The following is a 15,961-nucleotide window of genomic DNA, read 5'->3' as shown; positions in this document are numbered from 1 at the left end:
ATCCTATCCTAACTACTTTCGGATTGCGCAATTTTGATGAATAATTTTTTAATTATTTTATATGATTACTATAACAACTCGTTGATTTATTATTATAACTGTTTTATTCCGATTGACAAATAATAAATATCTGTCTCTCTCTGCTAATCTCACTTATTTTCTTTGATTAAATATATAAGTGAACACTAAATAATTACGTGTCGTACTAATCTCAATACAATTTGTTTATGCCCATTGCTCACATGTGCTCTGCGTTTGGATATACGCTCTCGCGAATTTCCGTTTCACTATTCACATTGATAAGTTAAGGTGATATCGGTTTGGATTAGGAACCAACGTGAATTTTAATAATTATCATCACTGAGGTCTGATATGCCGAAGTCGAAACGTGACAAACGAGGTAAGTTCAATTTGCCTGGGTGATATTTTGTTGAATAATTGAATATACATCGGACTTGAACTGGGAATCCAGTATTAATATTCTTAAATACGAACCTGGACAATAACTACAGAAATAGGTTAGCTATTGTTTTTTATACTTCATCTAGTTGATAATTACTGAATCGTAAAATAAATTCTGTTTTTTTGAGAACAAAACTGGGAAATGCAGAAATAAACGTGTTTACTTTTATTTCAGTATCCCTGACTAAAACAAGAAAAAAGGGCTTAGAAGGAAAGCAGAATCTGGTAGAGGAGGTATTTCAGTACTTGGTTACACATTTTTTACACTTCATATTATATAAATGGTGCAAATCACAAAGATTTTTTTCCGTTTTTTTGTGCTTGTCTTCAGAATTTTTTTCCTCCCCATTCAACAGGTGCGAAAATGCGTTGACATGTATGAACGAATATTTGTATTCAGTGTTCACAATATGCGGAACAGCAAGTTAAAAGATGTAAGAAATGCATGGAAGCACAGTAGGTATGAAGCTGGTAAAGTTTTTGGATTGCATCATCATTTTGACTGTGGACTTATGTTGAATGGTTTGTGCTCCGAAAAGCAATGATTGATAGTGATTCTAGCCAATTCAACTTTCGACTATTATATAGCTTATGCTTACTATGGTTAAACATGTATGTGTTTATCTGCTATGTCTGCATGTTAGTTTCTATTCTCTATTATGAAATTGAAGGTTTTTCTTTGGAAAGAATAAAGTAATGATGCTAGCCCTTGGTAAAGAATCAGGCGATGAGTATATGGAAAACATTCACAACATATCAAAAAAGTTAACCGGAGAAGTCGGAATCCTTTTTACAAGCAAGACAAAAAAAGAAGTGGAGGAGTGAGTTTTACTTCAATCTTTTTACATGGTTATCTGTGATGTTGGAGAACAATCTTTTATTATTGCATAAAATATAATTCTGTTCCAGATGGTTTTCCAGCTTTGGGGAGCACGATTTTGCAAAGTCTGGATTCAAAGCAGACAGTACAGTTGTTCTGGAAGAAGGGCCTCTCAACCAGTTTTCTCATGCCATTGAACCACACTTACGTAAGCTAGGATTGCCTGTTGCTTTGAAAAAAGGTATGCAGATGTTCAGTATCGTATCCTTTTTTATTGATATATACTGTAGATATGCATTTTAAGAAACGCAATAGCCAATAATGAAAGAGCTTGTTTTTTAACAGCCATGAATTTGAGATTAACTGATATATCTTTCACACTGTCTTTAATTGTAATCTATTGTTCAAAAGTGGTCAATATCCTAGTTTCTGTCGCCAACAAAACACTACAGATATGAATTATATTATCATTCTAGGTGTAGTGACCATGTTGGAACAACACAAAGTATGTAAAGAAGGCGAAGTGTTATCGCCTGAGCAAGCAAATATTTTGGTAAGAGATTTGTTTCCAAGTTTGCTTATATTTAAGCAATAGAATATTTAGTAAGTTTAACCCTATTACAGAAACTCTTGAAAATAATGATGGCGGAATTCAAAATACAACTCTGTTACGTATGGGATAAACCAACAAAAACTTTTGAAAATTTGCAAACGAACGTCTCCGAAAAAACATTTAATAAGATTACAATGGCCGGGGAGGACCTGAAATATGATTTTGTGGAAGATGGCTGAATAATACACAACGATTGTCAATATGAATTACTATCTCAAACGATGCTTAAAAGTAGTTTAAACTGCGTAAATCCTATTTGTTGATGAATGCAAAGACATATGATGTTCATTGAATATCAACTCTGAACGACTGGAACTCTTTATATGAGCACATTTGTGTTGTAACATCGTTTTCAAAATAGTTAATACTGAAAAGTCTGTGGACTTTTGGTGCATTGAAAAAAACTAACAATTATCTCTAAATATATCCGAACAAAAGCCCTTGGGTGTCAAGAAGATGATTTTTTTTAAATACCAGCCATGATGAGAGGTAACAGTAAACAGACAATTTTTAGCAATAGTGTAAGAGAACAGCTTCCCAGTTTGGTATGCAAAGTAATAATTACCTATTCCCTAATTAGAAAAGAAAGCTTGAACTTGTTGAAATGTAGTTGCCAGTTATTAAGTATACTTCAGAACACTTTTGTCTTCTATCAATGAAATATTTTAAAAGATTGTATGCATAAACATTATATTGCTACAATATCAAGACTTTCATAATATCCATCTTTACCAACAGTGTGTCTTTTAGAAATATGTATTTCCCTCAGATCGAACTCTCCGAAGTAATAGTTTTCAAATTCCTTCAGGATATTCTTCCCATCAAAGGTTATCCTTTTTTGGTTCGTGTTCCTCAAATTCTTTTGGTTGGGGTCCGGGCGGTCTATTGTTCGCAAAGTATTCATTACAGTAGCATGTAATTTCACATGGCCCCGTTCTTTTCTCGCAAGTCCTGCACTATCAAATTCTGATACAATGTGATCTGCTAATTCTTGCAGAAAATTAGGATCATCGGGGCATGATACTTTCGCATATAGAACATCTATTGCTTGTGGATCATCATTCATGTATTCTATACCTTGCACACAAATTCTTTTTCTATCACAGTTTATTAGAATCTTACTAGTTTTGATTCCTTGAAGAACATTAACTGCCCTTTCGCACTCGGATTCATCAAGAAGAATTAATGTCGTTATCGTCAAATGTAATTTGCCATAAGTAGGAAATAATTTATCCGTTACTCCTTCATCGCCTGAAAATTTTTTTAACACTTCAGTTTTAAACTTATTCAATCCATCTTTAAGAACATCATCATTAAGAGGAATTGTGACAAAATGTGCAAATGGTTCTTTCCAACGTTTTTCTGAAATCAGAAGTTCTATCCTGGTAATGGCTGCTTCAACATCTTTTGTTGACTTTGCTTTCACAAGTATGTCACCACTTTGCCCACGCTGTGGGATTATGACTTTTGAATGTGTTTCATATTCAATCTTTTGCTTTGTTGCACCACGACTGCCTATAACATATTTATATAATGCACTTGGACACGAAATACTTCCCTTGAAACCAGTGCTGGTTTTTTCATAGTTGAGGGTTTCATCTTCAGTTGTTTCATCCTCGTATAATTGTTCTTCATTAGGTTCATTTATTACAAAATCTTCCTCTTCAAGGTAATTTATATACAAAAGTCCATCTATATTTAAAATCTTAGAATTTAATATATCCATTACTCCAATCTGAAAACCAAGAGAAACTTTATAGTGTAGATAGATATATGTTTTTGCAGGCAAGCATACACTGATTTCTAAAGTTCATAGAGAGAGAGAGATTCCATGAATAATATTATCATTACCAAATAGTATAGAACAATATTGAAAGATTATATATCAATAGAGCGGGACAGTTTTGTGTATGCCAATATGCAAGATCAACGACAGCAAGGCTCCGGACCATTTTGTTCACACTGTCAGTAAACTGACATAGTTCAGACGCATGCATGGTACAGTTTTTATTAGATTCCGCACTCAACAAACTTTTACGTTAAATAACAATAAAGCAAGTTATATAGGACTTTATGAAAAACTAAACCAGCAACGCAAACATACACAGTTACAGTTCCTAACTCACACCTGCATCCGTCACTTGCTAGTCCAACTGTTAAAAACTTTGTTCTTTTAACCACAATTTCAGGTTATCAGACATACAAGTATTAGATTATTTTGCTTCCATAATCAGCATGAAAGATGAAAAAAATGCATTGCACTGCATTTTGTAAATCTGTTCATATTTTGGGGTCTCATTCTTTTTAGCAAAATAATAGTGATTGGGTAAAAATTGGTGGAATCTCTTAGAATTTAGTCGAAATTACAAAAAGTGACTCGGTGTCGGATTTAAAAATTGACTCATCGCAGCACAATAGCTTTACGTCCATCATACGTTTTCATGTGTGATTATCGATGGCTTCAATAGTGTTGTTGGAAACGTTGTGTGTTGGTGTTGGGAGTTAGTAGTTAGCATCATGGCGTGACAAATAACTTCCTTCTTTTATATGTAATTTTTAACATAAAACATATGGGGGGTGAAAAATATGAATAATTAAAATTCGGCCAAAATGTGGAAAAATAAATTCTTGGTGACTTCATGCAAATAAATTGAAATCACGTATTTGGATAACCAAAAAAAAAAAAAAAGACAAATGGCCTTTTAGTGGGAGTTCCTCCTTGATTCTAATATTCTCTCTACGTGAAAAGTAACGTGATGAGGCCTCAAACTGTGTTAGGCGGCTTATTTATAAATTGCAATTATTTATCTGTGTTAATACATTCTGACATTGAAGAAAATATTAAAACTAAAAATTGAGGAAGATATTACTGTATTAAGATCAGAAAGTAGAAATGGATTAGGCTACTCCATTGTGCATTTTAGATTAGGGTACTAACATGCACAAACTGAACAAGTCTGTTTTTTTCTATTTCATGTACTTTCTTATTGGCAATTGGCATGTTGTTTACCAAATGCAACATTGTAACTTTGTTTTAGGACTAATAGCAGAATAGTCATCTATCTGTGTCCAAAACATTGATCAACAAATATGTCTCTGGCTGATGAACTTTTAGCAGATTTGGAAGATGCTGGAATGGATGGAGAAGTTGCAATGGAAGAAGAGCATCAACTGGAAGATGATTCCGATGGAATCGATGATATTGACGATATAGATGATCTTGATTCTGGACATAAAGCAACCGATTCTGAAAGCATTCATCATGTTGCAAGGTATTGATTTAATGTCAGAATGTAGTATGTTTGTGTTGTAATAATTACTGCATTAGTAAATATACAGAAATAGAGGGCTCCATATTTCAGTCTATCTAAGTCAGTCATTATCTAATTATTATATTTATCAATCGCTCTATAACTATTTCTATTGGTGGAAAAGTCAAATGCTACTATTCTGAATGATTAGATTCAGAATCTTTCTTATAATGTACAGAATATGAACGATTTGGGATTGTGAAATCTCTTTGAATCCAACTTGTTTAATAAGATCGGCTGGCATTTTTAAAATTTGATTCATGATCCTATAATACAGTAATAGGTAGCTACTCTGTGCATTTATTTAACCATCTTTCAGCTGTGGTATTTGTGCTCCGGTTATAAATATATTTCATCAACCTAACGGACAATAGAAAAATTGATAAAAACGTATAAAAGATGAATATAGAAACTGTGGGTTTTATTTTTCAGGGGGATATTTTATTTTAAAGCCAATCATTTTTTTTTACAGGTTGAATGGAAGTGATCAATTCAAAAGAGTAATGGGTCGAATAGCGGAAATTCTTGACAAAAATGAGCCTGTATCATCAGCAGGTCCAGTAGAATCTAATCCAGAATATCAGCTTATAGTTGAATCAAATAATTTAACAGTTGAAATTGATAATGAAATCAATATTATACATAAATTTTGCAGGTACGTTTGTTTTGCATCACACAACTGTTTATTTGACGGACAGTTATATAAACATTTCTATTATTCGAACTGTCATTAGTTACCGGTAATACATCACATTATATGTTGAACTATTCAAATGAATTAACTGTAGAAGAATTTGTAAATCACTACAAAATGTACAATACCAACAGTTTATTTCTGATCATGCTGAGGCATTGTTTATACAAAGCCAATTAACATCAATCTATTTCAGGGATAATTATATGAAAAGATTTCCTGAACTTGAGTCTCTTGTTCCAACACCTCTAGAGTATATTCGAACCGTAAAGGAATTAGGAAATGATTTGGAGAGATGTAAAAACAATGAAGTTTTACAACAGGTAATCTTGTCACAAATTTAAATGTTAAAGATTCGTTTTTTTGCATTGAACTTTTTTGATTAATCAAGTTATTTAAAGTCAACTATCCATTCGTGACCAGTGGTCAGCTGCTGATGGCTGATGGAAGTAAGCACTTGATAACCTCGTTTTTGACTCCTGGGTTATAAATATTTTTCTCCAATTTGCATGATTTTTCTGCCCAGGGGACATATCTTGCTACTGGAACTACCATTTTTACAGGTTTCCCGTGGTAGCTTCACTACAATATATTTGTTTTCAGGTATTATCAAATGCCACAATTATGGTTGTGAGCGTTACTGCTTCTACGACCCAAGGAAAACAGTTAGATGAATACGAAGAAAAAAGAATTTTGGAAGCGTGTCATATGTCAGAGGATTTAATACTGGCTAAAATGAAGATTTTAGAATATGTTGAAGCCAGAATGTCTTTCATTGCACCAAACCTCACAATCATTGTCGGTAAGCGTATAGTGAGTAATAAAAAATAGGACTGGCAGTAGAAATATAGGCATTTCATAGTATCTGAGGGGGGAGGGAAGCCTAATTATAATGGCAGACCATGGAACCACTGTCACCGTTTCAGGAATTAACCAGATGTTCATTTCAGACTTAATGGTGGAGAAAGCCCTTACTGTTCAACATAAACCATCCTACGGTGCATTTAAAGCAGCGAATTCACAGGGTATTCGTCAGACTAGTGTTACCATGCACTGGCCGTCAATTTTAAAGAATCTTCTAGTAAATAATTGATATAGAATCGATATAATTTACCGTACTTGTGAATCCAGTGGAAAATTGGCAAGCAATAATAAAATAAACAGTAATATAAAAATTGATTAAAGTAATTTTGGCAAAATCAGCTTGCATCTTATTGTCAGTCTATTTTCCATTCATGAGTATCACATGTAGTTCTAAATTTTACTTTTGGTCTTTAGGAGCCTCGACAGCTGCCAAGTTAATGGGAGCAGCAGGGGGTCTTATTGCCTTGACAAAGATGCCTGCATGTAATATAATGTTACTTGGATCTCAAAAGAAAACATTAACTGGATTCTCTAGCACTGCTATAAATCCCCATACAGGTAATTTTTGTAGTTACAACATAGGATCTTAGGATGGGTAAATAATGAGATCATTTGTATTTTTCCCAGCTCCAGTATGAATACGAAAGCACAGCTTTTTATAAGAACTCATTATACAATTATATAGGTGTTCCTTTTATCAGATTTCAAAAGAACAAAACTAATGCTCATATTTTAATTCCTAGGATATATTTATTACAGTGACTTAGTTCAGAACATTCCTACGGATTTAAGAAGAAAAGCAGCAAGACTTGTTTCTGCCAAAGTAAGGAATTATTGAGAATGTTACCAATGTTAGCATATATTTTCAAATTGGCTCATTGAGTTGTGAATTGGCTTCTTTTTAGGTAACTCTAGCCGCTCGAATTGACAGTTTTCATGAAGCACCAGATGGCAAAAGTGGATTCAATTTGAAAGAGGAAATTGAAAGAAAGTTAGAAAAATGGCAAGAGCCACCTCCTGTTAAACAGGTACTTGAATATTTTTTGAGCAATTTAATCAAATCTAGGTCTTAAAAGCGAGTGATACTGAGCAAAGTTCAAAACAACGCTATATTTAGATTAAAGCTCTTCCAGCTCCAATTGATCCAGGACGGAAGAAGAGAGGAGGTAGAAGGTATAGAAAAATGAAAGAAAGACTTGGAATGACAGAAATGAGGAAACAGGCCAATAGAATGACTTTTGGTGAAATTGAGGATGAAGCTTATCAACAAAACTTGGGATTTTCACTCGGTCAGCTTGGAAAGAAGGGAACTGGGAGAATAAGAGCCGCACAAGTACGTTGTTTTATTTTACATATTATAATGTGTGAGTGATTAGGACACCGTACCTCCGACGGGAGTTCGTATTGATAAAACTTCTAATAAGATTCCTTTTATCCATGTTATTTTATTTTGCGTTATTTAGAACATTATTGCAGCGAATAGCACTAAATGATAATGGAGCCATTTTATATTCGCATGTTATTCTGTATTCATCTTGTTGTATTTGTTAGTAGTTTAAAATTATCCATGTATCTATAAGCTAGATTGAGGGATAGTTTATTTTCTTAATATTTTTTGAAGGTTGACAACAAAACTCAAGTGAAAGTATCAAAAACATTACAACAAAAGATTCAAAAGGCAAATCGAGCAGGTGCTGCAAGCACTTGGGGAGGGAAAACATCAATAAGAGACAGGGGGAGTGGAACAGCATCATCTGTGGCTTTCACTCCTTTGAAAGGAATTGAAATTGTAAATCCAAGTGCATCGGAGAAACGAGTGGATGAAGAAGCTTTAGCTGACGGTAAAAAGAGTTACTTCGCAAGTGGTGCTGCTTTTATTAAAGTGGAAACTCCAGCAACATAGTGAAGTCAAAATGAGCAAATAGAACTTGCTCGATCTGCATTGGTGAATTTGGCGGATGGTAATGAAATACCCAATTCCTGAATCGCTCCTTGTATTACTTGAAAATTATCACTTCGCATGGGATAAAGGTGGTGTTTTTTTATAGTTTGGGAGGGCTATCTTGTTGCAATCGAAGGGAGGACATTCCATTGCATTACTACTCCCTGCTCTTAATCTTGAACATTTGTCTCATATTTCTCAACATTGTTAGTTTCAGGTAGTAGCTGCTATCAAAAATTAAAACAGTATCAGATTCGCCTAGTTCACCATGAAACAATTTGTTTTATAGAATGTAACCGTGATAGCATATGCCTACCAGAACTGGTTTGCTTTGGTTAATCTCAAGTCATGATTGAGAATATTTTCAGGAATATTGCCATGGTCTGTTTTGGATTGATGTGATATGTTTAACCAGACCTTGTGTATGTTGCTTTTTGAGTAGACTTCTTCGAATCAGGAGTTGGTAGACATTGAAATTTTTATATCAGACTTTTGGTCAATTTTTTACAAATATATGTCCGAATCTGAGATGTATTCTACAGTGAAAAATTTTGGAATTGTTCAGGGAGGTATTGAAAGCTGAAATTCCACCTTCAAAAAAGTCCCATTGTGTCATGACAAATTGGTTCATGGTCTTGGATCATTTTCTAATATGTTCCTGTATTTTCTAACTGGGTGTGTAAGCGAATGGTTGCGTTTTGTGGTCTACATTTTAACATATATACCTTTTATGGGTAAGCAGACGCATGTCAGTCTTAATTTCAAACTGTCCAACCAAAATTGTCACAGATTGGATGCATGAATAGTTTTCATTCACTTGTTATATATCTGGCCAAACTGGAGTCCAGATCATACTACGGAGTACGGTACTGGTGCAAACGCTCCGCTTATTACCCTGCGCGGGTAAGAATCAGGTGGGGAATAATTATGTGCAAGTTTGGACCCCCTCCGTCGTTGATTAGTTTGGAAAACTACTGGTCGGCAACGACTCTTTCCCCCATCAAGTCCATGCGTCTGAAACTAATCCCATTCCCACGTCGAATGGTAACCGGAAAATAGGCCGTCACGTGATTGAACCACGACGTTCGTTCCCCCGAGAGGAATATGAAAATCTTATCCCATTTTAGGTAAGTATAGAAAGAGAAATTTATTATCACAAATATTACAATATTTTTATAATTACCATCAAAAATACAAAGTCAACACTATTATGAACATAATCCAATACAGAAAATAGTTTAACGGTATAATTAAATCGCTCTAATGCTGAGGTAAAGGAATATTGTATGGAGATATTGTATTAATTTGGGTTTCTAAGGCGACACTAACTACATTTATTCCTCCACCATTATTAAGAACCCCGTGCTTAGGACATCAAGTAAGAGGGGAGCCACAGCAATCTTCATAGCCGAGTTTTCAATAGTGCCCTAGCATTTAATGGAATGATTGGTCTAACTCTAAGTGACCAGGCGATTCAAACGTATTGGCACGCTCGAAATAAATTTCGCTTGTATTTCTTTCTTAAGTATCATCCTATATGGTCATAGGTATGAAAACTATTTTTAAAAAATATGTAATTTAATCATAATTTGGCCTTTAACCAGTCCGCTTCCTCGCGTGGGGTTTCCACATATATTTGGTCTCGTTTTTTATCATTTCGCATCTGATTTCTGTTGGTATCGAAGATCTGCCAGTGACAAAAAGTTTGCGACCTTGACGGTGTGACGAACTGCTTTTGAATTTTCGAATCAATTGGATCTTATTTTAAGTTCCGCCCAGTATTACGTTTTGCCAAGGTAGTGACGAACTGCTTTTGAATTTTCGAATCAATTGGATCTTATTTTAAGTTCCGCCCAGTATTACGTTTTGCCAAGGTAGAGGGCTAGTGTATACCAGTGTATGTTTGGTGCTAGAAGACTCGCGCCGACTTCGTCGTGTCATTTCTTTAGTACTACCATCAAAAATATTTGCAAAAAAGTTTACTTTAGTGTATGTACATGTGCAGATACTATTCTTCCAAGGATTGTCACGAAATAAAATGCTACGATCCTATAAATCAGGGACCGGTATGACTCAAACTGTGTTGGAAACGGGCCGGACAAATATTTTTGTCAATGCAATATAATAAATTCACAAAAGTTGGAAAATCCATTCAATTTATTCACCAATATAAATTCGACATTTCTGAAGTCTTGAATATTAAATTTTATAACGCAGAATATAGATCAAGAACATCAAAGCAAAACAAATAGATACAATATTTCTAGAGTTTTGGACAACCTGAAACGTAGTACACAGCAACAGTCTTGCCGAAAACACGCGCCACGAGTGTATCTTTCGCAGAAAACGTTGCGTGATCGTTGCGTACCGGTAGAGAATTTCAGCCTATTTTATAACAAATATTTCTAGGCTAATTTGTGATTACTGCAATTAAACTACAACCCCTAAGATGGCAACTTTTGCATCTTGCTGATTGGCCAGTGTTACAAAATAAACAAGGAAGTCGCTCTGGGAAACATCCCCTGGAAAAATATTTCGCCATTTTTTCGTGTTATTGCAGACCAGATGAAAGGAAACCATGGAACGGATCTGGCCCGCGGGCCGTTGTTTGGTGACATCTGCTATAAATTGACCAATCCAAGTTTAAAATCAGCAAAAATCTAATACTGATCTAAATTTGAAAATTGTACACTGAAATCTACACGCCAGAGAAAAAAATTCAGTTATTGCTAGTGAATATTTATGTAGACTGTGCAGTGTGTGATTTAATGTTAACTCTTGTTCTTATTTCATTTCAGTTATTATTGAGTTCCGTCATTGTTTACTAATAAAAGTGTAACAAATGGACTGTCAATCCTATCTATGACGGAACTCTAGCTTAATATCTAGTTATCGTTATCAACATTTGGCTAACGTGACTATTTACTAGCACCAGTGCTTGCAATCATCATGCCCGTCGTCCGTACATACCAAACACCAGACCAAAGCGATGCCATCGTGGCTGCCTTGATAACAGGTAACAGCACATTCCATCACACACAACTCATCGCCGGTTGCAAAAGTGGAAAAAGTGCGTAGGCCAACAATCACCATGGCTGGATCATCAGAGGAATGGGCATACTTTGAAACGAGATGGAAGGAATATGTTGACGCAACGAAAATAGAGGGTAGCGATAGAGTAATGCAGCTACTGGAATGCTGCGACGAAGCCCTTCGAAAAGACATCACGCAGGCAGCGGGTGGCAGTCTGGCAGGTAAACCAGAAAATGACGTTGTAGCTGCCATAAAACTACTGGCAGTCCGCGAAGAAAACACAATGGTTGCAAGAGTGGCATTGCATAACATGCGACAGGACAGAGATGAAACTGTCCGATCTTTTGGCGCCCGCCTACGTGGACAAGCCGGAATATGCAAATTCCAGATTAAATGCCCTTCTTGCGAAGCAACTGTCAATTATACAGATGCTATCTTACGGGACGTGCTCACGCGAGGCATAGCTGATCAGGAAATACAACTCGATCTTTTGGGCGACAGAAATCAGGACATGACACTCGAAGAAGTCTTCCTATTCGTGGAAACTAAGGAATCTGGAAAACGATCAGCTACACGCCTGTTCGACTCGATGGGTGCGGAAGCTGCGCGTAGCAGTTCCTACAGACGAGATAAAAGGAATGTTCAAAATAAATGCTCATACTGCGGCGAACCCGGCCATGGCGCTAGGGCAGTCCCAAAAATCAGGCAAGCGGAATGTACGGCATATGACCACACTTGTGGACACTGCGGTCTCAAACACCATCATGATCACATGTGCAGGAAGAAAAATAGTTCCAGAAGAACGGGAACTAGCAAACCAAACAAAGATGCTGAATGCGAAGGAGCCGTTTTTGATGCGATGTGTTCAGTAAGCGCGAACGTTGGCACAATCCGATCTAATAATTCCAAACGATTGCCAAGCCAAAGCATATCACTGGATCACCATCTATACGACAATGTCTATGACATATGGACCAAGAGGCCTTCGAAACCTCAACCATTCATAGGCCTTGCCATAAGAGCTGTCAAAGAGGACTACGAAGCGCTCGGATTCTGCCTAAAGGCCAACAGCAGTGTCGCCAGAGTCACGGCAATGGCCGACACGGGATGTCAAAGTTGCCTTGCGAGCATCAAGATTATCCGCCGCAGTGGACTGAAGGACAAGGATCTCATACCAGTCATTATGAAGATGCATGCAGCGAACAACAAACGTATCAACATAATTGGCGCCGCGATCCTGCGAATATCTGGAAATGATGAAAGGGGCGATGCGGTTGAAACTAGGCATATAACATACGTTACTGACAGCACCGATAAAATGTTCATCAGCAGGGAAGCTTGCACCGCCTTGGGAATGATCTCTAACAACTTTCCCAAAATAGGCGACATAAAACAAAGCATCTATTGTGCGTCTGGCGCGGCTTCACTGGACAAATCCGTCGCAAATAGCAACAGGGAAGCAAAACACACAAGCGCCCAGACACAAAAGCAATGTGATTGTCCTCGCCGCCAACTACCTCCTACGTTGCCCACCAAACTCCCATTTCTAGCCACAACAAACAACCTCGCACAGCTTAAGAACTTTTTCATTGAACACTACCGAGCCAGCACGTTTAATACGTGTGAACACCAGCCTTTGCCCATGATGGAAGGGCCGCCAATGAAACTGATGATCAAATCAGACGCCGACCCAGTTGCTCATCACACCCCTGTACCGGTCCCATTGCACTGGCAGGACGAAGTGAAGGCTGGACTCGACCAGGATGTCAGACTTGGCGTGATAGAAACAGTTCCTATTGGCGATCCAGTCACTTGGTGTCACCGAATGGTAGTCTGTGCAAAAAAGAATGGGAAACCACGTCGCACAGTGGATCTGCAACCCTTGAACGCCTACGTCACCAGGGAGACCCACCACACGCAGTCCCCATTCCATCAAGCACGCTCAGTCCCAAGCGGCAAAAAGAAGACCATGTTTGATGCGTGGAACGGGTATTAGAGTGTACATATACGAGAGGAAGACCGGCACTTGACTACCTTCATCACAACCTGGGGCCGCTACCGGTACCGCACTGCACCACAAGGCTACATTGCTTCAGGAGACGGATACTCGCGTAGATTCGATGAAATTGTGGCTGACGTTCCAAATAAAACAAAATGCATTGACGACACCCTACTTTGGTCCGACAGCATAGAAGAAAGCTTCTTTCAAGCCGCCAAATGGCTGGATATTTGTGGGAGACATGGCATCACACTTAATCCGGAAAAGTTCGTGTTTGCCGAAGATACCGTAGAATTTGCTGGGTTTGAAATAACAATGGAAAATGCTCGAAATTGCCCTGCTCGGAATTCCTAAACGCCATCATTAATTAACCAAGTGTCTTACGCATTCAGCATGACGAAACGCATGCTGCCATTCCGCGAACTGCTGAAACCCGGATCATAATTCGTTTGGGACAACGACCTGAACAGTATATTTGAGGAGTCAAAAACTACCATAGCAAAAGAGATCGAAGAAGGGGTAAAGATTTTCGGCAAAACGAAGCCAACATGCCTCGCCACCGACTGGTCGAAGAACGACATCGGGTATTGGCTTTTTCAGAAGCATTGCTCTTCCCTTATAAACTCAAAGCCGTTTTGCTGTCCCAGTGGATGGAAAACAACTTTAGTCGGCAGTCGATTCACTCATAGTGCAGAATCACGCTACGCCCCAATTGAGGGAGATGCTCTTGCAGTAGTCGATGCCTTGGACAAACATATTTACTTCGTATTGGGCTGCGATGACCTTGTGATTGCCGTAGACCACAAACCGCTGTTAAAAATTTTTGGCGACAGGTCACTCGACAAAATATCAAATACACGCCTCCGTAATCTCAAGGAAAAGACCCTAAGATACAAGTTCCGCATGATCCACATTCCAGGCGTAAAACACCGAGCTGCTGACGGCTGTTCTCGACATCCCACAGGGCAACCTGAGATGATGCATCTTACAGACGACATTGCATCGATTGTGAACGAAACCTCTCAGCTTTCTACGATTTTTTCATCAACCTTAATGGAGAAAGTTCGCACTACCGTGAATCACAAGAGCACTTTTGAGACCTCAATCATGGAGGCAGCAGCTTCATCAATTGCTGCTCTGCAAACTGTCACATGGGAAAAGGTAAAGTTGGCCACTGCTAGCGACGATCACATGAACAAAAAATTAGTCGAAATAATTGAGTCGGGAATGCCAGATAAGCGAACTGAACTTCCAACACCGCTACGAGAGTATTACAGATTCAGGAACGACCTCTACACTGTGGACGGGGTGATAATTTACAAAGACCGAATCGTCACCCAACCCCCCCCCCCCCCCACGTTACGCGGAGACGTTCTACGTGCCCTTCACGCCGCACACCAAGGAGTTTCATCAATGACCTCAAGGGCAGAAGCATCCGTGTTCTGGCCAGGAATTACAGCAGCGATCTTAACAACACGCAACAAGTGCCGAGAATGCAATCGCATGGCTCCATCACAGCCATGCGCTCCGCCTACATCTCCATATACACCATCTTATCCGATTCAATGCATTTGTGCCGATTTTTTCCACTACAAAGGTGTCAATTACCTAGTTATCGTTGATCGCTACTCCAATTGGCCAATAGTCGAAAGGGTGGTGCGGGTGGTGCGACAGAACTTATCAGCAGCCTACGACGAACATTCGTGACATTTGGTATTGCAGATGAACTGGCTTCTGACGGAGGACCTGAATTCACCTCCGTTGCAACACAGAAGTTTTTGAAAGAATGGGGCTTACATCACAGCCTATCATCGGTGGCATTCCCACACAGTAACTGCCGTGCAGAAGACGGAGTAAAAACTGTCAAACGACTTATTTGCAACAACACTGGGCCTAACGGCGAACTGGACACAGACTCCTTTCAGCGGGCCATCCTGCAATACCGAAACGCACCGGACCCGGACACCAAAATGTCACCAGCAATGTGCGTGTTCGGGCGCGCAATTAAAGACTTCATCCTATTCTTCTTGGAAGATATAAACCGCACAACACTTGGCGTGAAACTTTGGCAGCCAAAGAGGAAGCTCTTCGTAACCGGCATATGAGATCGGCAGAAAGATGGTCGGAACACACAAAAAGGGAGATCACGTAAGGATTCAAAATCAGATCGGCCCAGAACCGAAAAAATGGGACAAAACGGGACTGATAATTAAAGTTAGGCCA

General features: G+C 38.2%; 3 protein-coding genes across 3 annotated transcripts; 2 read left to right on the top strand and 1 right to left on the bottom strand.

Annotated features, from left to right (window-relative positions):
- Nucleotides 1-228: 228 nt before the first annotated feature.
- LOC120341489 (mRNA turnover protein 4 homolog) lies at nucleotides 229-2,335 on the top strand. Its single transcript, XM_039410005.2, has 7 exons — nucleotides 229-400; nucleotides 638-696; nucleotides 819-922; nucleotides 1,134-1,283; nucleotides 1,372-1,523; nucleotides 1,759-1,835; nucleotides 1,907-2,335. Exons 1-7 carry the CDS (start codon nucleotides 373-375, stop codon nucleotides 2,072-2,074), a joined length of 738 nt encoding a protein of 245 aa, XP_039265939.1. The 5' UTR covers nucleotides 229-372; the 3' UTR covers nucleotides 2,075-2,335.
- LOC120341487 (activating signal cointegrator 1 complex subunit 1-like) lies at nucleotides 1,906-3,652 on the bottom strand. The gene has a single exon (XM_039410002.2). The coding sequence runs from the start codon at nucleotides 3,619-3,621 to the stop codon at nucleotides 2,584-2,586; it is 1,038 nt and encodes a 345-aa protein (XP_039265936.2). The 5' UTR covers nucleotides 3,622-3,652; the 3' UTR covers nucleotides 1,906-2,583.
- A 1,253-nt stretch (nucleotides 3,653-4,905) lies between these two features.
- On the top strand, nucleotides 4,906-9,234 carry LOC120341486 (U4/U6 small nuclear ribonucleoprotein Prp31-like). Its single transcript, XM_039410001.2, has 9 exons — nucleotides 4,906-5,167; nucleotides 5,679-5,861; nucleotides 6,097-6,223; nucleotides 6,504-6,702; nucleotides 7,179-7,322; nucleotides 7,508-7,587; nucleotides 7,670-7,792; nucleotides 7,882-8,097; nucleotides 8,386-9,234. The coding sequence occupies exons 1-9, from the start codon at nucleotides 4,986-4,988 to the stop codon at nucleotides 8,665-8,667; spliced, it is 1,536 nt and encodes a 511-aa protein (XP_039265935.2). The 5' UTR covers nucleotides 4,906-4,985; the 3' UTR covers nucleotides 8,668-9,234.
- Nucleotides 9,235-15,961: the final 6,727 nt, after the last annotated feature.

Source organism: Styela clava, chromosome 14 (genome assembly GCF_964204865.1).
Source record: "Styela clava chromosome 14, kaStyClav1.hap1.2, whole genome shotgun sequence".
Lineage (NCBI taxonomy): Eukaryota > Metazoa > Chordata > Ascidiacea > Stolidobranchia > Styelidae > Styela > Styela clava.
Note: the sequence above shows the minus strand (reverse complement) of the source record. Positions and strands in the feature narration are given on the sequence as shown.